The sequence below is a fragment of the Gadus morhua genome, chromosome 5 (genome assembly GCF_902167405.1).
Source record: "Gadus morhua chromosome 5, gadMor3.0, whole genome shotgun sequence".
NCBI classification, from domain to species: domain Eukaryota; kingdom Metazoa; phylum Chordata; class Actinopteri; order Gadiformes; family Gadidae; genus Gadus; species Gadus morhua.
This window is the reverse complement of record NC_044052.1, coordinates 13,507,631-13,532,867: the sequence shown is the minus strand read 5'-3', so window position 1 is coordinate 13,532,867 and position 25,237 is coordinate 13,507,631. Positions and strand designations below refer to the sequence as shown.

Sequence of the window (25,237 nt, the reverse complement as noted above, 5' to 3'; positions counted from 1 at the left end):
CCGTATGGTTGAGAGTAATATCAGCAACATTACAAATATGGTTGGTTACACTTCCTCCCCTCCACTGATAGCCAGTGTGGAGAGCATTCTGGGCATGACCAACGGGGGTCGCTGCTGCTTTTGAAACGCGGGGCTGGGTGGCGTCAGTCGCTCCAGAACAACACGAGGGACGGAGCTGCTCTCCACTAATGGCGTCGCTGCAGCGGAGCAGCTGATCGCGACAGGACCGAGAGACGCCCAGAGGTAAACACGCCGCCCACCGGCTCTTCCCCTGCAACATGATCGCGTTTGGCGTCACGCTGTGTCCGTGCAGCAGGCGGACGGCTGGACGTCGTGCGCCCTGCGAGAACCGAGCCTGACAAGGGCTCTTTGTACACAGCTCTCCTGTCAGGTCGACCCACACAGACATCAGCGGCGGATGTTCTCCTCAGTTTCTTCTTCGGTGCAACCTGCCTGCTGCTGATCGCGTAACAGCTGTTGGTCGGAACACGACTGAAGCGTCCACAGTCGGGCTGCAGCGGGTCTCCTGGTGGCGCTTCGACGACGTCTGGGGACTTGTGCTAAACATGAGGCATGAAGCGGTCTGAGGAGGTGTTGTGCTTCTCTGACTAGTGGACCAGCTCTTCGGTAATCCGGTCCAGGAGATCGCCCCGGCCTGGGCGGAGGTCGCGGTCCTTCTCTCCGGTGGTCGCGGTTCGGCTCCCCGGAGGTTCATCTCCCCGGAGGTTTATCTCCCTGGTGGGCGCAGTTAATCTCCCCGGAGGTTCATCTCCCTGTTCGTCTCCCTGGAGGTCGCGGTTCATCTCCCGGAGGTCTCCCCCCTGAGGACATAGTTGTCTCCGAGCAGGTACTGTTGGGTACCGTGGTGTTTGTCATGTTGTCCACAGCACAAGATGACAACACATCGGGTCAGTTTGTAACGGGACCGTTTTCTAAAACGTTGCTAATCTAGTTCTTTCTTGGGGTTCTCTTTGATAAGACCTATTTAGCAGTGTGTCAATGCCACAGAGCGTTTCCAAGCCGATATCTTTATGAGTATAAACATGAGCCAGGCTACTGGGAACGGCGGCACCTCAGAGGAGAAGGTCGGGTCTACCCCCAGCCGGGCCACGGTCCGACTGGGGAGAAAACTATTCCTCAGCTGTCTGTGTCGGCCAAATACACACACACACACACACACACACACACACACACACACACACACACACACACACACACACACACACACACACACACACACACACACACACACACACACACACACACTACCTTTCCAATGACTGCCCAATTAAAAAACTGCAATGTGTAATATTATTTATATCGCCTTTTAGGACATATTTGACAATGGTTTTCATGTTAAGTCATGGAACGCCAGGCCATATGAGGTCATCAGGATTGCATAAGGCTGAGAGCTATGGATGCAGATACTAGGTGTGTACTGAGTGAATATTACTGCTGCCTGTGTGAAGCACTGTCGATGGCTTATGAGCAGAAAGAGTGTAACTACGAGGTACGATATAGTTGCTACTGTGGTTGTGAGTTCACCTGCAGCAGTCAATATTTCCAAGCTTCAATCCTCACAAACATGCGCCCTAAAAGACAGCCTGTCAGAGATTTGAGAAGCAAAGGGTGTCTATTGGAGTCTGACGCCCTTCTGCCATAGGCCCTCAGGAGAGCGGCCATGTTGGACTCATCTCAGCCACACCGAGTTGAGATGGAGGAAACTGGATTGCAGTCAGGGACCGTGTTTGTTTCAATAATTGCATCTGAGAACCTTTCCAGTTGACACTTTCCCCGTTGGGCTAACGGGTACATACTAACGAAGAAGGTTGGTTCAAAGCCCTGAGCGGGTTCACCCCCGCCCAGATCCGGGGGTAGGGGCTGGACCAGAGCAGTGGAGGAGGCAGGGCAGCAGGCTCCTCTCTCATGGTCTGGTCCCAGGGCAGCAGACTCCTCTCTTATGGTCTGGTCCCCGGGTCTGGTCCCAGGGCAGCAGGCTCGTCTCTTATGGTCTGGTCCCAGGGCAGCAGGCTCCTCTCTTATGGTCTGGTCCCCGGGTCTGGTCCCAGGGCAGCAGGCTCCTCTCTTATGGTCTGGTCTCAGGGTCTGGTCCCAGGGCAGCAGGCTCCTCTCTTATGGTCTGGTCCCCGGGTCTGGTCCCAGGGCAGCAGGCTCCTCTCTTATGGTCTGGTCCGAGGGGTCTGGCCTCGGCGCTCTGGTCTCAGGGCGGCAGGATCGGTCTGGTCTCAGGGCAGTAGACTCCACTCGGGAGGGTCTGGTCTCGGGGCAGCAGGCTCCTCTCTTATGGTCTGGTCTCAGCGTTCTGGTCTCAGGGCAGTAGACTCCTCTCTGGAGGGTCTGGTCCCAGGGCAGTAGACTCCTCTCTTATGGTCTGGTCTAGGGCAGCAGGCTCCTCTCTGGAGGGTCTGGTCTCAGGGTCTGGTCTCAGGGCAGCAGGGAGGGCTCCTGCCCTTCAGGGGAGTAAATAACGGCTGTCATGGCCACCGTTACTCCACTACGGAATGATGAAGGTGCAAGGTGAACTAGCAGAGCACTGGCACTCTGACCCAAGCACACCACACGACCCTGTACCCTGGGGAGAGGCTCCCAGACGGTGTGTGGTCTCCATGGTTACCATGCCCGGTCCTCGCTGTGCCTGTTTAAGATGTTCATTCCGGTCAAGCTTGAACGGGCTAAAGAACACAATACACAACCCACAACCCAAAGGAACCCTGATGTACTACTGGATTTCAACCCACAATTGATTTGAGGGGTGACGGTAGGATATATGTGCTGTCAGTGTTGAAATCTGAGGTACATCACCCAACCTTCACCGTGTGACGGTCCTCCCCCCATCTGCTGCGATGTGAGGATGGATACAGTAGACTGACCGTTACCTACTAAGTCTACTTCCAGAGCCTCATTACCGTAAAAGATAGAGCAGATAGAAATAATAAGTAGTGTAACAAGTAGGGTTTCTGATTATATTCAACTTGTTCTATCTTCCATCCCCTTCAAATCCGTCTATTTTTAAAGCGCATAAATCTCAGTACAGGTAAATCACAATCTCTGGGGAGCCACAAGCTGATGTGTTCAAGCGACCTCATGTCTGTCAATCACATGTTGCCTTGTTGTTTTCCTTGGAAGCTCTCCAGTTTCAGACCGACTCCCAACCTGCTAATTCTCTGTTGCCAATAATCCGGTTGGATTGGTTCAAGAAACCCATGAGCTCCCAGCAGCACACCTTAAAGTATCTTGTTACACCCTGCTGTTTCTAAACAGCCCGTCCCACACCCATTCTGAAGTGTTTCCCTGTTAATATTAAACCTCTTACAGAATCAGGGTGTTATTGGCTGACATTCAGTGGTCACAATCTTCGGTTTAGCGCTTATTTTGACGGCATGAAGTTGTCAAGGACAACGCCACGCATCAAATGTTGTCCGTGTTGTAGCCTGGTAACGGTGGCTTCGCTCTTTCACAGCAGAATGACTGAAATGAGTCCTGAAACAAACGCTCCTCCATGGCCTGGAGGTAGGGGGGGGGAGGGTGTGTGTGTGTGTGTGTGTGTGTGTGTGTGTGTGTGTGTGTGTGTGTGTGTGTGTGTGTGTGTGTGTGTGTGTGTGTGTGTGTGTGTGTGTGTGTGTGTGTGTGTGTTGGCTCGCGTCCAGAGGAACCCTTAGGAAGGGAGTTTCAGAAAGATGGGATCATCCTGCTTCAGCATTATGTCATGCTGGCCTGGCATGCTTCTTAATCTCAATCACCAGTCTGTCTGTCTGTCTGTGAGGTAGGTGTAGGTCTCCTGCCAACAAGGGGTAGCGAGTTAGCTCTGCTATCCTACGGTCACGCTTCCGACTTCCTGCTAGAGGGGAGTGCCCTACGGGTAGGTGAGTTATTTTTTGTTGAGTGCATTGTGCCTACTGTGTACACATCTGGGTGGTGTAATTACCGTTTATTTCCTCTGAGTTGCACATGGTTGGACCAGCGATAACGTTCTCTGCTTTACGTGACACACTTGGCAGAGTTGTGTACACTGTGACGATAACAAGAGGCTGAAAATGGCTCCGAAGTTAATTTCTCTGACAATAGAAATGATAAATGAACCCAGTGGATACAGCTGGAGGAAAATTAGGAAAAAGCTGCGATGCTGTATATTTGAAAACTGTGGTTCTATTTTGGGACGGGTACTGACTGACTAATGAGAAACGCTTCACTTGTTTATCTCTGTCAGAAAACAACCAAGTTGTTGAATTGAATTGTTAGGGCTGAGAGGTCTACAAAAGATCCTCTTGCCTATCAAACGACAATAGTTATTATAAATGTGCTAAATTGTTGCCGATAAAATAATCTGTTGCTTGCAAAGGGATTTTTTTTTTTTTTTTAATTTGTATTGTATATTTCAGACTTGGAGATTTGTCTGCATGCTAGCTCAAGGTATCACTCGTGTCTCTACCTTGGCTTTAGCTAGTAGCTCAGTTATACAGGGAATTCAGCACTTTTTGAGTTTTCCCCAACAGGACGTATGCGTGTTTCCTTAGTTTTTGGACTTCCTGCTTCCCATTGCCCTAACTCAAAGCTGTTTAAAAAAAAAAGATGTGTGAGTATTCTTTTATGTGGTTGGTCCATATTCTTGTGCCTTCTTAGTTTGTCCTCCTGGGCTTGGGTCTGAATTTGAACTGATATACTTGTGTCAGCCGGGACCCCGCTAGGGTGGGGGTGTGGCAGAGGTTATGGCAACAGTAGTAATGGGAGGCTGTTCTAGAGATTATGGATTTATGCAAATTTATGAGCAGTAACTTGTCCAGAGCAGCTCATTATCATTTACAAATGTTACGGTTTGATGATCCCAAAACAAATGGGTGTAACAGGCATTATGATATGTCAATATGGCCTTTTCATGGCATTTCATTTTGCTGCATATTTTTACTGAATAGATAAGCGTTTTCTGTGCATGGGACAAGCAGGTGGGAATGTGGCCTGCTCAGTGATAACATTTTCAACCAGACAGCAGTGCTCTGTCCAAGCTGCTCAGTTTGAATCTTTCAGCACATTTTCAGGAATAACTCGGGGGACATGGTCCGCGAGGAGATGACAAACTGAGTACACCTAATAATGTCCCCTGTGTTTCCTCCCTCTCTTGAGCTCATCCATTCCTGAAATGGCTGGTGGAAAACATCTGCAGACAAACAGCACCTCACCAACTCTGAGTGTCACTCCCTCTGAGTGTCATTAACTCTGAATGTCATTTACTCTGAATGTGTCCCCCTGTTGTCCGTCTCCCTGGATGGACGGTGGTAAACTCTTTTCAATGAGGGAGCAAATCGCGGGTCATAAGCACCTAACAGTCACTCTTGAGATTAGTTTTGCTTCTCCATTTGTTTCAAACGATGATATGCAACCTCATAGGCAGAGTAAACAGACATACGTTGAATATGCAATGTCTGGTTATTATGTGATATGCCTCTTTATCTCTGTAGCATTTTGTCTGTAGGTTTTATCATTCTTAAAGTTCACCTTATCTTTCCTGGCTGACGTCATGACTAATGGATAAGGAAGGACCCCCATCATACAAACACAGATTATATCTTTGTCGTTTGGACACATTCTGTAGAAAAAGGTTTGCTTTGGTTTTATCTTACCAGCTTTATCAAAATAAAACAAAACATCCAAATAGCTGTTGTGAATAATGTGTCTTATGAAAGTAGACATCTTCCTTTTTAATTTGTAGAAACAACGGCAACACATGCTGATTTTTGAGACGTAACACAAGGCCTTCGAAATGCCAGGTAAATGCCACTGGTGAAGGAATATCCAATCTCTGGCGGAGAAGACCTCTCTTCCAGGCTTTGTGCATCTGCCAATAGGAATAGACTCATTGAGGCATGCTTGTCGGCTTCACTTAGCTTTAAGACCCTGATGTCAGCCAAAAGCTTTTGGGGGGATGAGACGGTTCCCTTTTTAAAACTGCTTACCGCATTGTTTCAGGTACTCTGCCAATTGGAGAGACGTAATTCAATTTCTACTGCACTACAAAATGAGGAAGTATTTCCTTTTTGCTGTTTAAGGACACCTCTAATTGGTGCTGAAGAGAAAATGATGGTAGAGTACTTAGGTGTGTGTGTCTGGGGGTGTGTGTGTGTAGGTGTGTGGATGTGGGTGTTTGTGGGGTCGGGCGCGTTACTGTATGCCATCCCCTCTGAATGCTGTTGGTGTTGGCAGTGTAAACAATGATGCTGGTGGCTGAACGGGGTCTTTGTGTCTGGGGGGTAAGGGGGTCTTGAGTTGGTTCTGCTCTGTAGATGTTGCTCTACTGAGCCTTTGTTAGCCTGGGGGGGGGATGCACTCATGCCCTCTCATCCAAACAGCAGAGACTTTGTCTTGCGTCTGACCCCTCCAGGTGCTGTGTGTGGAGTCACTCAACACGTAGCAGCTGTGTCTTACTAGTGAGCTAAGCTAACACTGTTGGCCATCATCGCCAGCCTCTCACGATACGCTACGGTGTCGCATCGCAGTGACCGCCGCCATTTTTTATGTTTGTTATAAAAGAGCTTCTAGGTAGTAATGTTTCCTTGGTCATTGTTTAGGAATTAATCGTGAAATGATTTGTCCTCGTGGGGAGAAATTGTGGTGTTTAAAGCTGCCACAGTTATATAATATTAATTAAAAGTAATGAGCATTTTATATAGAATTTGTACAAGGGTTTGGGTTAGTGGGTTAGAGTTACCCTTGCTAGAATTAAACTAGTTTTCTTACTTACTGGCACCGTTTCATAGTAGGGCATATTTTCTCATTGTCATTCATGTATACTAAAGCTGAATCTGAATTGCAATAGCTTTATTTCATTACAACTACAAGTAGCATTCAAAATAGTCTGTTAGTCCACTACTCCTTGGGTGTCGTGTGTCTTCATGTAACATATTGTGGTTGTGTTTACGTGAACATACAGTAGCAGGAAGGGACATGGAGTCTTTCTGTTGGAAGTTTAAAGCAGCAGTACAGAAACAGTGTAAAAGAGGCCTCTGATTGTGTTGCTAGTCTTTCCGTCGGTTTTGGTTAATGGTCCAATCAAGATGAGCTCACAGAAGGCGCCAAGACACTCGCACACATGCACACACATGTGAGTACACACTTCCAAAATACATCTGTGATTGCGTAACTGCGGGTTATGCAGAAAGCGGGCACTTTGACGTCTCATAAGCTCCTTGGCCACTTGCCGCCCTGAAACCAAAGAGCAGCCAGCTCTCTGTCCACCACTACTCTCTCTGGCATGGCCCCTTCCTGGCCTCTGATTGGACGATCCAGAGATGAATGCGGGGAGGGCAGATTTACAAAACGTTGGGTGGTCATGGTGCTGCAGAAAGTGACGAATAGTGTCGTCTCACTCTGAGAGGGTCTGATGTTTGTGTCCGCGCTAACGCATGACCTACTGTATATTCAGCAGGTTTTTTTTATCTTGAAAGAGATCAGGCCAAGGTCATTATTTTTTAAGAAAGTGTGTTCTAACACAGTATTATATCAGGGTGTGTTGTAACGTTAAGACGGGTGTGTCTTCATTTAGTCCGTCTAATATTAGCTCAGAGGAACATGTTGATAAAACTGATTACTGGCTAACAGTGGAATCCACTTTTTTTCCTGAATAAATCCATTCTGTAGAGTGGTAGTTCTGCGAAATCCTAAATCAGCATTAATGTACCGTAACCTAGCTTAAAGAAAATGTTGTTTTGAAGTCTTGCAGGAGAAATGCAGTGGCACCACATTTCAACAATTAACAGTAAACCATTACTACCAACAGAATAACTAACATTCCAATACATGGCCGCCAAAATGGTGGCGGCCATTACATTTTTTACATTTACATTTACGGCATTTAGCAGAAGCTTTGATCCAAAGCAACTTACAAAAATAACTTGTCTGAAGAAAGAGAAACTACACTATATCTCTGTCCGTACAGTACGGATGTTCATAGAAACAAGTGCCAAGCACTAACAATCGCTAGGTTAAACCATTCCCTGTACACTACAAAGACAGCTAGGATTACGATGCCACAGAATGCTGTTACACAGTAATATTTTTAAGCGCAAGGACATACAACATACAATGCACAACATACAAAGTGCATAACTTCACGTTCGCTATACACATATTCAGACTAATATCACATAACCGAAGGTTTGTTTGATATATACCTGTCTGTCTCTCTATCTCGTTCTCTGTCTCCTTCTGGCGCTAAACACTGAGTGGGGATGACAGCTGATGAGGGCTGATGGCCAACCTAATTGGCTTGCTAAAGCACAGCAGAGGGAGGGTGCTATCAAGCAAGTTAGTAAGATGAAGGAGACGAGCGCTGTCAATCATTATCAACTCATCACCGTGAGTTGATAATGATTCTTGCTCCGGAGCAAGGCCAAAGGCTCAAAGGCCATGAGGCTAGGAGGAACTTAATGGAGTTTAGTTAACCACATCACAGTGATGCTTAGTTTAGAGCATTTTCATATCCATTCAAAAATAAAAATCATGCAATGATGTCTGCTACACAGTCTGCTAGGGTGTATTCAATATACACTATTCATACACAATACCACATCAACCTTACTGTTTTCAATGTGCAAAACAATACTAATCATAGTAATAACCCCCAAATAGACTCACTCACACACACACACACACACACACACACACACACACACACACACACACACACACACACACACACACACACACACAGGTTGTGGGCCCGATCATTAGGCTGACCACTCTATCGGCTCGTGAGAAAATGGCCTCTGTGTGGCGGTCTTCTGTCCCTGCGTGTTCTCTGCACACGTGCAGCGAGTGGAGAGAAAGAACTGAATCATGTTATAATGTGATGCTGCTGTGCCAATTGTTAGTGGGCCTCGCTCACTCCAGCCATAGGAGATGCTATATAAATAGAAACTTACGCAACACTTTAATGTGTCCTTATATAATTATACTCACACATAGTGTAAAGCTGCCAGGCCAGGTGAAAACAAGGGTCGGACTCGGCCCGATTGCTCTCTTCATTGTGTCTCTCTCTGTCTTGTCTCTCTGTGTTTCCATCTCTTTCACCGACGTGCTCGGAGGGGCTCGTTGATGCACCAATACTTCCGCGGCGGAGAGGGACTTTCAGTAGCTGATGCTGCTGTAGCCTGCATGGCTGTGATTGAAGCCTGGTCTCCGCAGCCACGGAGATTTCTCTGCAGAGAGAAACTTTCAAGAGCTGATGATGCTGTAGCTTTCATGGCTTTATATAGGGCTGGTCTCTCTTCAGCCACAGAGATCTCTCTTCAGTTGAGAATGTGCTTGCAGTCTGAGGGAATTCAGGTGGGAGTTCACCTCCCATTAAAGCTGTGGCAGATCTTTGCTTTCAGCAAATGAGTTTTGTTTATTGAAAGCTGCCCCGAGGGCTGGATGGGTTCTAATCATGGGAGCAAAGCAGTGTGGCGGAGTGCAGGAGGAAGACTCATTTGAAAGTGCTCATGTGTGAAGAATTCATCTTCCACAATATAGCTCACAGACCAGCTAATGAATGGTGATGATGAACATTGAATGGTGGTCATGGGAAGTGTGCTAGCTGACTGCTAGTTTTCGGAGCAAGAGCCACACAACATCATTAGTATATAAAGGACTGTTTACAATACAGTTATGCTTGCTCCGTGCTCAAGCAAACTCAGTCATTGCTCCAGGGCTGGAGACCAGGAGACATTGTACTGCTTGTACATTTAGGATATTTGGTGTGGAGATATGTCTGGGTTGCACGTCGGGGCGTGACAGCATGAAGGTTATTAAAGTTTGCGTGGCCTGATCTGTTCCATCATGTTGTAGAGTGAGACACTTTAGGTGTGTGTGTGTGTGTGTGTGTGTGTGTGTGTGTGTGTGTGTGTGTGTGTGTGTGTGTGTGTGTGTGTGTGTGTGTGTGTGTGTGTGTGTGTGTGTGTGTGTGTGTGTGTGTGTGTGTGACAGATGGTTGCCTCCTGATTTATTGTAGAGACCAACTTTATTGATTTGAATTCCTTGGCCTGACCTGGAGCATTTCGGAGAGCTATATTTGAAATGAGCAGCGAAAGAAAGTGGACTGCATGCAAATATCTCACTCCGTGTGTGTGTGTGTGTGTGTGTGCATCATCTTTGTGTGCGCATGTCTTCATCTGAAAGCGGGAGGGCACTGTTACATGAGGTCATTAAATCCCTTTTTTCTCGCTCTCAATGTTTTATTATGTTTTTATGATGTTCCATATCGCTATTCATCCACACACACTCACACATAAAAACACACGCACATGCACACGCGTACTCATACTCATCTCATCCCTCTGCTCACCTCAGAAAACAATGGGATGATTTCTCCATGAAAACAGCATCACTGCCCGGTCCACTTCTGGTCTATAACCTGAAGGAACACGGGCCATAGACCTTGTAGCCATTTGAGATCAGGCTGAACCAGAGCTGATATTATGTCAGACATTTCTAGGGCCACTTCTCCATTCAGTTTGATCACAGCCTCACCTTTAAGTCCCCTCCCCTACTGGGATGTAATGAGGTCATTGTACTGGATGGGGTGACGGCTTCCTCCTGGAGGCCCACACAACAACGCACAATAACTCCTCTCTAACCTGCACACGCGCCCAATCCTCTTATTAAACATTCATTTTTAAAGACATCCACATTAATAAAAACGCCCACACACGCACACACTGCCCGGTCCACACACTCCAAAGGTTTTACACACTTCACAACGTGTGCCTTGTTGTGTTTCCTTTTCAACACCTCCTTTTTTAGTCCATAGACATGGACAAAAGCATCGCAATTCAAAGTACACATTTCTTCCTTTACAAAAGTTTTTCTCTGACGTTATGTTATATGTGTGACATTGTGACCCCTGTCTCTCGCTCGCTCTCTTGCTTTCTCTTTCTCCTTAATGCCAGTCATCTCTCCCTCTCTCCTGCACTCTGTGTCTCTCTTTGGATCTCCCCCTCCCCCCCTCAGGTCTCTGGGGGGCTTGTGTTGTTTACTTACAGTCCACAGACCTCTCACAAGGGCGCGCACTCCCATTCACCGTACTCCCACTGACCCCAAACCACGCTACCCCATACCACACTTCCACTAACCCCAAACCACACTCCCACTAACCCCCCCGACACTCCCACACGCTCCCACTAACCCCCAGCCCACTCTCCCACTCACCCCACTCATGCTATGTGTTTCTTATCAGTATGACGTTTCGCTTGTAAAAGCAATACGTAATAAAGACAGGGACGCGGAGAGATACTCATACATTCTCAAGCCTTGCATCTCTCCCTCTTCTCTGCTCTCCCCCCCCCCCCCCCCCTTCTTCCTCGCCACCCCCATGGTTGCCTAGCAGTGTGATGTGTGCGTGCGTGTGTGTTTGTGTATGGCAACTTCCTGTAAATAACAGAGTGGGTGCTCTCTGCCTGGGAGAGAGAGAGAGAGAGCGAGAGACTCAAAATAGCAGTCTCCTACGAGAGAGATGACGTGCCGAAGTGGAGAATTGTTTCACGGCTGGAGTGTAACCTCACCGGGGCTGGTCGTGACAGCTGAGCATCCACAGGAGGCCTCCTGTATTATGAATCAGGAGGATTCAGCTGAGGAGTCCTCCTTATTACGAATCAGGAGGATTCAGCTGAGCAGGCCTTATGTATTATGAATCAGGAGGATTCAGCTGAAGAGGCCTCCTTTATTATGAATCAGGAGCAGAAGGAGTCAGCTGAGGAGCCCTCCTTTATTATGAATCAATGACAGGACTCGGCTGAGGAGGGCCATGTAGACGGAGGGATGACGTCACTGTGTATCGCTTGGTCCTTGTTTGGGCATCCTTTCTCCTCTCCTCTCCCCCTCCTCTTCTCTCCCCCTCCTCTCTCTTTTTCTGGAGGCTGAGGTTGTGTCACATCATGACTATATGCTGCTCATGCGTCCACATCTACCGTTTAAGTAGACAAATGCATTTTGTAGGCGTACATTTACTTATGAATTAAGTATGGCCTGCCAGTTCGGTTAATCACATATAATATGGTGAATTAAATATAAAGTCCACTCGCCAGCGTGTGACTGTGTTTGCGGCTACTGGAATCTTCCACACGAGGCAGCGATTAGCAGTTCACACCAAGTAATCGTTTTCCATTTCTTCCTCTCTCTCTCTCTCTCTCTCTTTGTCTCTCCTCCTCCCAGCGGTGCTAAGATGACGACAGCCCGGTACAGGCCCAGCTGGGAGCTGGCGCTGGACCCCCTGGTCTCCTGTAAGCTGTGCCTGGGAGAGTTCCCCCTAGAGTCCATGACCACCATCACCCAGTGCCAATGTGTCTTCTGCACTCTGGTGAGCGCACTCTTTAGGACGGGTCCTACAGAGGGTTCTGGACAGTGTGGGTAATGTTAGTTCATGTACATGGATGTCTGTAGTATTGCCCAGGATCGGAAAGAGGGAGGGTTGTGGGCAGTCTTGGTAATGTAGTTCATATCCAGGGATGTCTGTAGTATCGATGCTGAGCAATGACTCCAAGCCAAAACGTGAACAGTGAGTGAAGAGGAAGACTTAGTGTTCTTACCCTGAGATCATTAATGCGACCACATATTTCAATCCACAAATATTGACTTATCTCCAAAGGTGTCGCCTGAGGCACCGAGTTTTAGATACTGTTATACTCAGCAGTGACGGACTCCATATTAGAATCAATATGAAAATGAAGTACCTCTTTCTATTGAGCAGCAGACCATTAATATTGGTGTGTGTGTGTGTGTGTGTGTGTGTGTGTGTGTGTGTGTGTGTGTGTGTGTGTGTGTGTGTGTGTGTGTGTGTGTGTGTGTGTGTGTGTGTGTGTGTGTGTGTGTGTGTGTGTGTGTGTGTTTCCGTTTCCTCAATCCTCTAGTGCCTGAAGCAGTACGTTGAACTTCTCATTAAAGAGGGCCTTGAAACCGCCATTAGCTGCCCTGACTCTGCCTGTCCCAAAAGAGGCCAATTACAGGAAACAGAGGTAGGAAGAAAAGTCTCCTATTTTTTATTTGTTTGGAGTGACAATAGCCGTATATATACCATTTGAGCTCCAAGTTCATTTCAATATCTTGACTCCTTCATACCTAATCCCCTGCTGTCCAGTTCTCCACATACCACTTTAAATCATACTTCATACGACCCCAAGGTCCCAGGGAAGGATTCTAACCTATGTGAACCATCCACTGAATGCTGAAGAAAACCATCTAGGTTTAAGTAATCTCTTCAGGCACTCTGAAAACCTTTTGGCGCTGGTTCACACATGGTCTAAATCTCTTAATCTGAAGCCTGCTCTGTTGGTCTCCTGAAGCCTGCTCTTTTGGTCAGTCTTCTTAAGCCTGCACTGAAGCCTGCTTTGTGGGTCAGTCTCCTGAAGCTGTTTCTTTACACAGAATATATATCAATATACAACGATATAATCAACTCATATCCACAGTTTCAACGTCTTTCAATCAATAAACACCATCGTCGAATCATTTTACAGATATTTGGTCAAGGTTTCTTCGCGTCTTGCTCAAATTGAATAACTGAGCACCCCCCCCCCCCCCCCCCCCCCCCCCCCCCTACTCATGGACGCTGACTTAAGTATGTCCAATGAAACCATTCTGAATGATTCACTAGCACAGGAGAGAACATTAGATTTCCCTTAAATTTGTCACCGCTGTCTCCCATTCTGATCAGCCCATCAGTATATAAATGAGCTGGGGAAATGAGGTTCCAGTGTATATCTTATATAAGTATACATTGTGTATCGTAAATCTTATCTTTACAAACGTTTGGCCTTGTTCCTCTGGAAAAACCTGATGGCTTTTGACTTCCAAAACCTTGGCCTCACTAGACTTACGTAATGACCCCCATCAATGCGCCAGCCTTTCAAACCCACTTTTACTTTAGGAAAATGTCCTGCTGTTCAACAGTTCGTTTTTTGTAGAAACTCCAAATGCATTTGTGAGTTTAGATTATTCATAGCTTTTCCTGGAAGTCCCTTTAGACAATAATTATTGCCATTTTGAAGTATGAAGCATTCTGCAATTAGATATTCAGTGTTTATCACGATTATATTTCAAGGCCAACATTTTAAAGTGGCCTTGTTTTGCTGTTAGATTATAAATTCTCTCTCTCTCTCTCTCTCTCTCTCTCTCTCTCTCTCTCTCTCTCTCTCTCTCTCTCTCTCTCTCTCTCTCTCTCTCTCTCTCTCTCTCTCTCTCTCTCTCTCTCTCTCTCTCTCTCTCTCTCTCTTCCCCCCCCCCGTTTAGATTGAGTGCATGGTGGCCACAGAGATGATGCAGAGGTACAAGAAGCTGCAGTTTGAACGAGGTGAGTAACACAGGAGTCGGCCAATCGGCGCGAAGCTAATTTCTGCCCTTGGTCCCGCGCTGCGGGGACCAGGTAATGGAACGACTGACTTACTCCACATCTGTTTGTGGTGGATGAACACTCATTCACTCACTCATTCACTCACTCATTCACGCCAGACAGGGCATCTGGAAATCCCAAGAATATTGGTGTGAATCCCATTTCGAAATGATTAAGTTGTTATACTGATTTTAGACCAGGGTAAGACCCCAGGACCTCCTTATTATTCACCCCATCAGATGTGTGTGTGTGTGTGTGTGTGTGTGTGTGTGTGTGTGTGTGTGTGTGTGTGTGTGTGTGTGTGTGTGTGTGTGTGTGTGTGTGTGTGTGTGTGTGTGTGTGTGTGTGTGTGGGGCATATCAGGGAGCCTGTATATGGGAGGTGGTCTGCTGATTGGTATTCAGGGCTGTCTGGGTACCATAGTGTCCTCACCCAACCCCGTGTTCTCCTCCCGATCAAATATACATGCAGGGAGACGCCCCCGGCTGCTATGAGCGCAGGGGGGGGGGGGGGGGGGCTGATGGGATGGCCTGGCTGTTGCGTCGCAAAGTGTCTGACAGCAGGATACATCCTGTTTCTATTGTGTTGGAAGCCTTTCACTCTTTATAGGTCTGTACTGCTGTGCATGGTGGTGTACAGAAGTATAGGTCTGTACTGCTGTACATTATGGAGTACACAAGTATGGGTCTGTACTGCTGTACATGGTGAGTACTTTGTAAAGCACTATCCGGAAATTAAATCTATCAGCAGTGCGTACTGAAGAACTGCAGCATAAGGCAGATTTTTGGGTGGAGAATTCATCAGAGTTCAAATGAAACCAGCGACAATGATTGGGGAAATGCGGCAGGATGGGTGTAGTTTGGAAACAGTTTAATAAATACGCCCAATAACATCATCACAAAGACATTTAAGAACAGCATAAAGTGTATGAATAAGAAAATACATATTTTCTATACACACACACAGACACACAGACACACGCACACACGCACGCACACAAAAACCCACACCTACCGATGGCCATGGCCCTTTCCCTGACTCTTTGTGGTTCCCCCCCAGAGGTGCTGCTTGACCCATGCCGGACGTGGTGCCCCTCCTCCACCTGCCAGGCGGTGTGCCAGCTGACAGAGGCGGCCACGCCCCCCCTGCCCCAGCTGGTGCAGTGTGCCGTGTGCGCCCTGGAGTTCTGCTCTGCCTGCAAGGCGCCCTGGCACCCGGGCGTGGCCTGCCCGGAGAGCAGCCTGCCCACCGCCGCCTTCCTGCCCGGGGAGAACAGGTGAGGCGCAAGGTCCTGGTGTAGAACCATGAAACAGTTCTGCTCTCCAATGTTACACCCTCTCTACATTCCCCCTCTGTTACATCATCTGTTTCAATAGCTTTCTCGCGCTCGTTCCCTCTCTGTCTATCTCTCTTGTAGATCGATCTCTCTCTCTGTCTATCTCTCTTGTAGATCTCTCTCTCTCTCTCTCTCTCTCTCTCTCTCTCTCTCTCTCTCTCTCTCTCTCTCTCTCTCTCTCTCTCTCTCTCTCTCTCTCTCTCTCTCTCTCTCTCTCTCTCTCTCTCTCTCTCTCTCTCTCTCTCTCTCTCTCTCTCTCGTTCACCTGAGAATACCCTGGGAGGGGGATACCCTGGAAATAGGCTCTCTGCAGAGCCAGAGGTCCTCTGTGGTTTTGTTCAGACACTCTTCGCTCGTGAAGGATTACAACAACAAAACCAGCTCCCCCATTAGTGAGATCCCATTAGCGCTCTCAGGTTCCAGTACATTGTGCCTGAACAGAGGTACCTAGAGGGAGAGATGTATGCATCCGTACAGAGAGGGGCTCACGGAGCAGCCCTCCTCCACCTGGTCCTGTGTGAGGAGGAGGTTGAGGAGATTCTGGGGGCTTCAGGACGTACTCCAGTGGTGTGGTTTGGGTTCTACTGAAGTGGCCAACGAAGCCTTCTGAAGAATGACATGATGTTCAAAGGAGAAACTGACCCAAACTGACCCACAGACCTGGTTCATCTGACCCCCATAGCATCCCAGTGTCTGGTTCCCTGCAACTGCAGGCCCTCTCCCTTCCCAGAGGGCCTGCAGTGGAGCAGGATTAAGGGAACACCAGCCTATTGGTCCTGGAGGTTAAGCTACCGCTTAGGGTTTGAACTTGATCTACCTGCCGTGCCGATTGTGGGGAAACCGATCCTAAGCAGTTCTTGAAACGTTCCCCCACATCAGCATTTTCTAGAAGCGGTTGGACCGAGTGTTCTGGAACGTTCCTTGGCTCACCGGTTTTGATAGCCACCAAATGCTATACTTGAAGTTCAAAGTTTTCGCACCGATTCTGCGTACTGCCAGCAGCCCATAAAGCCCATACGGACCACGCAGCATCGCCGTAGAGCCGCTGACCTCATTCGGTTGCAGGTTATCGTTTGTTGTCTTTCTTTCCTCACCAACAACAAATCTCTGTACATTTCTCAGAGGTAGCAAACTTCTAAAGAACGTCATGAATATTGAACGCACTCTGAGGCTTCCTTTCAAGGCGTGCCTCTTCAGCACCTAGAGGAGAGCCATTTAATTGGCGACTCTGGATGGTGTGTGCGCTTGATGTGCGAACACGACGCAACTTGTCCGTTGTCTGCAACAAAGTGGATGAGTAAGCAAAGCAAAACAAAAGGCAACAGCGGACTGCTTAATTTGGTTTGATACATTCTCTCCTCTCCCTCCTCCCCTCCTCCCCCTCTCCTCTCCCTCCTCCTCCACCCTTAAGCAATTTCGGGAAATGGTTTTCCTCTGCCCTCTGGCTGCCTGTCAGATTGAAGGGGCAGCGAGGTGGTGGCGGTGGGTGGAGGACTGTCTGCACAAGCCCTTGATTCACCCTGAAACCATTCAATCGATACACAGAGAATGGCGCAAGGAAAGAGATTGACTTGCAGCCTCTCTCTCGGAGAGGTCAGCTCCCTGTTCCCCCGTTCACCTCTCCGCTCCCTGCCAGCCCGTTTACCCAGATAGAACCACGAGAAGAAGACACCTGAAGGTACAGGAGCAGATAGGGCAGAGATGAACAGGAGAGGCTCAGAAGGAGAGGCTCAGCAGGAGAGGCTCAGCAGGAGTGGCGCGGTGTGGATCGTTCATCAGCGATGACGAGGGATCTTTTTATAGACGGACGTGTTGAATCGTTGTTTCTCTGCCACGATGACGCGCTGCGAAGTGACGGCTTTGTGCTCTGTCTTCTGTGGTCCCTCCACCTGATGGCTCTGTGTTGTGTGTTCTGTTGTCCCTCCACCAGATGGCTCTCTGTTCTGTGTTCTGCGGTTCCTCCGCCTGATGGCTCTGGGTTCTGGGTTCTGTGGTTCCTCTGCCTGATGGCTATGTGCTCTGTGGTTCCTCCTCCTGACAGCTGTGTTCTGTGGTTCCACCCTGCAGCTCCTTCTATAAGAACGAGGAGGACGACGCCCCAATCAAGCGCTGTCCCAAGTGCAAGGTGTACATCGAGAGGGACGAGGGCTGCGCGCAGATGATGTGCAAGAACTGCAAGCACGCCTTCTGCTGGTACTGCCTGGAGTCCCTGGACGTGAGTGGGGGCACAGCTGTGTGTGTGTGTGTGTGTGCGCGCGTGTAGAAGCGTGCGTGTGTGTGTGTGTGTGCGCGTGTAGAAGCGCGTGTGTGTATAGCATGTATCTGCAGTAAGAGTGTATGGTAATGTTTGGTGCAGGTTCCCTCTGACTATTCATATTCTAATAAGAAACTTGTGATGGAAAAGAACATTGTTCCTTTTGTGAGTCCGAACAATTATCTTTGACGTGTTTGGACTTCTGTGGGCCGTTTACCTGCCATGCCCTGTGAGCGATTGTCGGTAATGTGTTTGTGGTGTTATTGTGTGTGTGTTTGTGTTGTGTGCAACAGGACGACTTCCTCCTTATCCACTACGACAAAGGGCCGTGTCGAAACAAACTGGGACACTCCAGGGCCTCGGTTATCTGGCACAGAACTCAGGTGAGCACCTGCACACCTCCCTGCTCCTGTCTCCTCCTGGCCTCACTCCTTATGTCTCCTCCTGTCTCCTCATGGCCTCACACCTCCGGCCTCCTCCACGACTCGATCCTCCTGGCCTCACTCCTTATGTCTCCTCCTGTCTCCTCCTGGCCTCACTCCTTATGTTTCCTCCTGTCTCCTCATGGCCTCACTCCTTATGTCTCCTCCTGTCTCCTCATGGCCTCACACCTTATGTCTCCTCCTGCCTCACACCTCCGGCCTCACACCCCCGGCCTCCTCCTAGACTCGATCCTCCTGGCCTCAATCCTCCTGTCTTCTCCTGGTCTCACTCCTCCTCTACTCTCCTCTCACTCCTGCACGCCCTCTGCACTGCAGCAGGAGATCAAACACTTCCATCTTTCTCTGTCCATCTCTCTCGCTCAATCTCTTTCTCTTTCTCACTGGCTCTCTCTCACTGACTCTGTCTTACGCTCTCTCTCCCTCTCCCTCCTGCCGGCTCACGCACACATGCAGTGACAGGTGCAGCGCTGCCATTATTTAGAAAAATGGAACCCAGGAGGGGGAGAAGAAGAGTTGGAGAGGAGCAGGGGCGCACAACTCAATCACGGCCGTGTGGCGGAGAGCGTCTAGTGAAACGCACCGTCGGTGAACCCCGCTGAGTTTTAAATGACGGCTGTTCAATTCCCCCCCCCCGGCGTCTAAATAATAGATCCTAAATGTACAGTGCCGTATGGAACAGTCTCCTTTCTTTTTCTCCTGCGTTAATCCTCCGTACTATAACAGTGTTGCTGTCCGCCCGGCCAGGTCAATGTGTTCACGGTGTCAGGGCAGCAGTCGTCGCGGGTTGTTGCTGTGAACATTAGCATTCCCGCCGGCATCAGCTGCCCAGCAGGGCTCCCTGAGTCACCAGGAGCACGGACGGCGCTCGGCCCCTGGGTGCCAGATACATCCTTCATTTTTTTTTGTTTACCGTTTCCTCTCTATCGCTCTCTCTCTCTCTCGGTCTCTCTCTATCTCCTAAAGCTAAAGCTAGCCTCGAAAAACCCCACCATACCCCTCCCCCGCCGCCCCTCGCTTTCCTCCCCCTTCCCCCCCTCCCCTCGCCATCTCTAAAAAAAACACCATCTGACTCGCTCATAAATACATAAGAGCTGCCAGGACCGGGCTGGCGCTGATGGTGAAGCCCTCTCTGCTTCCTGACTCTCTCTCTTTCTCTCTCTATCACCGTCTATCTCCCTCCCTGGCTCACTCTCTATATATATCTCTCCCTCTCTCTCACCATCTGTAGCTGCTACTCGGTTAAGGTGTGTGTGTGTGTGTGTGTGTGTGTGTGTGTGTGTGTGTGTGTGTGTGTGTGTGTGTGTGTGTGTGTGTGTGTGTGTGTGTGTGTGTGTGTGTGTGTGTGTGTGTGTGTTTCAGATTTACAGGTGACATTTGAAAAATGTCACGTTTTCTGCTACACCTGCCTCATCCCCCTAACGACATAAAGACGTGTATCTAACCCTGATACTTTGATCCTTATGAGGTCTTTACCTCACAAGGTGTATAGAGAGCGTCTCTAATGCAGTTGCATTGTTAGAGGCTGTTATGTGCTGCATGAGCAGTGTTACGTGGTGTGGTGAGCCACTGTTGCGTGACTGTGTGTATTCCATTGAGTACTGTTCCATTTCCTGGACTCTGGCGCCCCCGTGTGTTGAGGCACTCAACCTGCCAGCACTAGTGAATAATCAAACCCACGTTCATTTCTACTAGTAACTGCCAATGAAAAAGGATCAAATGCTTGGAAATTGACATTTCTGCCATTTCTTTTATTTTTGAAGGATGTAGACTTTCTGTAGTTTCTTTCAGTTGTTAGTTCTGAAGATCTGAACCGGATCGGTCTGGTGAGCAGCATTGTATAACTGTATCTACTACCCCTGACAGCAGGAGAATCCTCAACAAATCAGGCACACATTAGACTCTGCGCTCTCTTCTGCCCCCTGCAGGTGGTCGGGATCTTTGCGGGGTTCGGCCTGCTCCTGCTGGTCGCCTCCCCCTTCCTGCTCCTGGCCACGCCCATCATCCTCTGCTGCAAGTGCAAGTGCAGCAAAGGTGACGACGACCCCCTCCCCACCTAGGGAACACGCTGCGCCGTGCCACTGCAAAACCCCCACCCTCCTCCACCGCCAGAGGGGCCGCTCTTTAGTTTGTGATTCACACCGCCTTTACGTTCCCTCCCTCCAGCTTTCAAGCGCTTCGTTTTTTAAAGGCGTGGCCTGACACGGCCAACGGCGCCGCCCCATTGGCTGTTTTGGAAGTCCATCGCTCTGCATGGGAGGAGCCTGATCCCTGCGCACGGCCTATGAGGACATCGCCAGGGGTCAGAGGTCAAGCGGGTCCCGCCCTTGTCTGACTTGTTGCTCAAGGGGCAGGGCGGCTGGCCTGGGGGGTGGGCCGGCGTCGGACCGTGGGTGCTCTGAACACTGGATCCTGCTGGGAGTTGGTGCTGTGTCCGGGCCCAGGGTCGGTCCTGAAGAGCAGCCCGGGGGGGGGGTCACAACTTCAGTCACTTTCTGAAGGAACCTTTGCTTCACTGCTGTTTCTCTCGTTTTGTCGTTTGCAAAGAAAAGACGCAAAAAAAAAGCGGGATAAAAAAATGCTTTTTCATCCTCTTGCCATAATTGTTCATTGTCGCTTGACATGTTTTTTTGTGGGTAGCATTGATTAGAGTGATGTCACCTTTTTTATGCTCTGTCTCTCTTTCTCTGTCTGTCTCTCTCTGTCTGTCTCTGTCTCTCTCTCGCGCGCGCGGTCTCTCTGCACAGTGAACATGTTGTTTCCTCCTCCACTGTGTTGGTGGTGACGGAGGGGTGACGTAGCGGTGACGTAGCGGTGGGGTCGTTGCTGTGCATCATGTCTCGTATTGATGATGATGATGATGATGTCAGTGTTTCCTAACCTACCACAAGGGCTGTGTGTTCAGAGTAGCGTACTATGCCCTGTAACGTTACGTGTTTTCACATACCCATAATTATATATATATTATTATATATAAAAGAATATGTGACAGAAGCGGTTCCCACTCTCACTATTTCAGCAGAACCATGACATCCCCCCCCCACCCTCCTTAAAGGTGACATATTATGCCACCAGGTGTGAGTATACCACACTTGGTGTTATAATATGTCACCTTTAACATTCACCCAATTAGACGTCACACATCGTCTTTATATTAATGTATTTATTTTTAACCCAGTTGGTAGATGAACCAAATGGAAAGAAATGGCCTTAAATTAAAAAACAATTCTATAGAAAGCCAAAAAGGGCATCATTTCCTCTGTCCAAGTAGGAAGCAGGCCGATGGCTTAGCGCCCAGGGAAAAGCACACGGAGGTACCGCAGTCAACAAGCCCTTTATTTTGTACCAACACGATTCTATGATGTCAGTTGTATGCCACATTGTTAATAGCCATAGTGTATAATCAAAATCTTTGACGGAAACAAAAAACTTAGAAGCAGGGTCTCCCCACCCCCCCCCACACCCCCCGACACAACAATCACAAAAACAAGGCGGTCCAACATTGCAAACTTGCATAGTTGCGTAATTGTGTTAGGGTGAGTCTGAGGTCGTCTTCTGAGTGGTTCGGGTCTGGTCAACTCTGATCCCTTCCTGCAGGGAGCACAGACTGCGTCTCCAGGATATTTGTAAAAACCAACCATTAGAAGAGAATGTTACATTTGGGGCACGCTATGACGGGCTGCCCCACATCACTTTATCTATGCAAGTTTGTACAAGACCATTTGTAAAAGCCCATTTGTGGTGTTGTATCAAACGTTGCTATTGGAATTGAACGTTGTGTTGTGAACGATTTCACGCACCTCTTTGGCAGTACCATTTATTTATTTGTTTCAGGGATCATTTATGAACCATCCATATATCTGTTGCCATTACATTTTAATGTTCCTTGAACTGTTGCTGTGATTCAACATTGTTACGGTAATATTATAGTTAAAATCATTGTTTTCATTTGTTCTTGGGATAAGTGTTCAGAGTTTGAGAATCAAGAATGTTTCATTTTCCCTTGTTGTAAACTTTTGTCTAACAGTTCCAGTAAATCTTTTGAGTAAAGGTGTTTCATGCTCCACTATATGCTGTACTATACGTCACAGAGCCCATCTGAGCTTTCCTGACCTTATCGCTACAGCTACCACACATCACACACAGGCTCCGTTGGTTTCCTTTGGGTTGGGAGTTCTGGGGAAACCTCCATGCATGTTTTCCTTCCGATCCATTTCTACGTCCATCGCCGTGAGGGGATGTGGCCTGGTGTCAACCAATAGGAGCATGCGATTGATCAACATCATCAACCCTTAAGTCTATTGGGTTAGCATTAAATGTGTCAGATTCATGCAATGATCAGCCTTACACTTTCCCAGCAGTAGCCATTTATACTCTTAGAGGTGGTTCGAATTAAGTTAAATCTGGTCTCAATAAATATATATTTTTCCTACATTTAGTTCCATCCCTTACCTTTTAGACTCTCATTCCAGAAGTTGATGTCCGGTTGGCAGTCGGGCTGAGTGTTTATCTGGGAGGGAGGGGGTTGCTTTCTGCCTATTTAAACCAGCATCAGGGGCTTGGGAACAGATGTAATACTAAATGTAACACGTGTGACCTGTATGGTATGGCGCCTGCTTTATTCTGTTTATAGAGAGGGAGGGCTCCTGGTGGTGACATGTAAATGTGGACATGCTCAATAAGCATGGGATGGCTTGAGTCTACTGTAACCTTGAGTCTGCTCTAACCTTGAGTCTACTTTAACAACAGCAGGGGACCAGGAAATACACTTCATTAGACTAGTTGTGTTTCTGACTGCTTGAAATGGTGATACAAAATCGAATATTTGATCTGGGTAAGGAAAAAGGCACAAGATGCTATCACTTATCACTCATGCTTTTTGGCTGGTGGGGTGTATGTTTTAATGACGAGGTGAGTATGCAGGACAATATTATGGGCCGGTCATCAATCAATATCAGGTCATGTCGTTTACATCACACCCAAGGGCTACTGTGGGTTCATCCGGTCTGGGATTAGTATCAAGACGTTGATAGTTCTACATCATAATGTAGAGCGCAGTCATCTCTAGTTCCTGGTGAATTTCTCACCGTTGGTAGCAGAAAATATAAAGGAGTTCTGTATTTGACATTTGTGTTAATATCAATTGATTCTTGGTCTGTCTATGCCTGGCTGAAAAATGCACTGGAATTACAGTGACATGAACTTTGACCTGTGCTTACCTATGTTTAGATTTTATTTAGAACCCGCATGCTTTTTTGTCCCTAACAAAGCTGTGGATACGTCATCGATATTGTAGCTTAAAACATCTTTGGAATTGTTGCACCTTCTTAAGAATTTAAGTTAAGTTCTGTACATGGTCATCAATTGTACACAATTAAAACAAATAGTTGAATAGTTTAATGAAAATGGTTTAAGTCATTCTCAGTCATTCTATCAAAAATAAAAATAAACTGATGGTGTAAAATAAGTTGTAGGCTATTGTGCCTCCCCTTAATGCTCAACAAAGAGATTCCTGCTCAACCCAAAATAGCTGTTGAACAAAACCAACCACAACCAAAATAAAGAATTAAATCCATTTTGTTTTTTATTTGATGACAGTCTGAGAAATGCACAGGACTTTTATTTTGCCTTTGGCTGTATTGCCCTTGAGCAAGGTGCCTTCATCGCTGCGTGTCGCTGTTTTTGTACCTGCTTGTTTTCTATGTACTTTAGGGTGAAGAATTAAAGTCTCTGCTTGGTGAAAGGAACTCTTCTGATTGTGTCAACTCTGCGTTTGCATAACTTGGACCGTTTAAGAGAACAATGATCTCGACTCGCGTGCCTCCTGCCATATCTACTGGTATGTTATTTGTCCGTTCTTTAAATCTAGGTATATAATTGTTCATGGAAAAAATATAAAAATTATCGAGGACCCAAAAGAGTAATCCTCAAAATGGAATTCATTCAGAAGGCAAGGCAAGGCAACTTTATTTATATAGCACTTTTCATACACAAGGCAGACTCAAAGTGCTTCACATATAAACATTGTCATACAATAAAATAAAATAATAGATAAGTAAAAGAAAACATATGCAAGAAATGAGTAAAATAGAAAGTGCAATGTATTTAAGAGAAAATTAAATTGAAAGTTAAAAAGGCTTTTTAGTAAGTAAAAAGTTAAAAAGGCATTTTAGTAAAATAAAGGTAGTATTAAAATAGAAAATAGAGGCAAAGTTAAAAAGCTTTTTAGAAAGTGCAATGTATTTAAGATTTTAGCAGAAGGCTATAGCAAACATAAAAGTCTTCAGTCTTGTTTTAAAGGTGCTCAGAGTTGGGGCAAGTCTTAAATCCTCTGGGAGTTTATTCCAGCTATTTGTTGCATAGTAACTAAATCCTGCTTTCCCATGTTTTGTGTTTACTCTGGGGATAATTAACAGATTGGTCTCAGAGGATCTTAGTGGTCTAGAAGGCTGATGTAGTGGAAGCATATCAGTTAAATATTTTGGGCCTAAACCATGTAGGGATTTATAGGTTAGCAACATGATTTTAAAATCATTGTTAGAACTGTAGCAGCAGCATTCTGAACAAGCTGAAGCTTCCTCAGAGTTTGTTTTGGGAGACCTGTGAGGCGACCATTGCAGTAATCAAGCTTACTAGTGATAAAGGCATGTACAAGTTTTTGTAAGTCTTCGGTGGACATGAGCCCTCTAAGTCTTGCTACATTTTTAAGGTGATAATATGCCGATTTTGTAACTGATTTGATGTGACTGTCAAAATGTAAATCTGAATCCATGATAACCCCTAGATTTCTGGCTTTGATTGAGGTTTTCAGGGACAGCGAGTGAAGGTGTTGGGTT

The 25,237-nt window shown here is 47.3% G+C and overlaps 1 protein-coding gene across 4 annotated transcripts; it reads left to right on the top strand.

Annotated features, from left to right (window-relative positions):
- Positions 1-137: 137 nt before the first annotated feature.
- Positions 138-24,148, top strand: rnf144aa (ring finger protein 144aa). 4 transcript variants are annotated; one of them, XM_030356216.1, is made up of 9 exons: positions 138-847; positions 12,199-12,343; positions 12,894-12,998; positions 14,272-14,332; positions 15,431-15,647; positions 17,775-17,922; positions 18,255-18,344; positions 20,330-20,435; positions 20,568-24,148. In XM_030356216.1, exons 2-9 carry the CDS (start codon positions 12,209-12,211, stop codon positions 20,588-20,590), a joined length of 885 nt encoding a protein of 294 aa, XP_030212076.1. In that variant the 5' UTR covers positions 138-847; positions 12,199-12,208; the 3' UTR covers positions 20,591-24,148. The 4 variants fall into 4 exon arrangements, with proteins under 4 accessions (XP_030212076.1, XP_030212073.1, XP_030212074.1 ...); XM_030356214.1 differs by having other exon boundaries at positions 149-243; positions 380-847; positions 20,330-24,148; XM_030356213.1 differs by having other exon boundaries at positions 139-847; positions 20,330-24,148.
- The last annotated feature ends 1,089 nt before the right edge of the window (positions 24,149-25,237 follow it).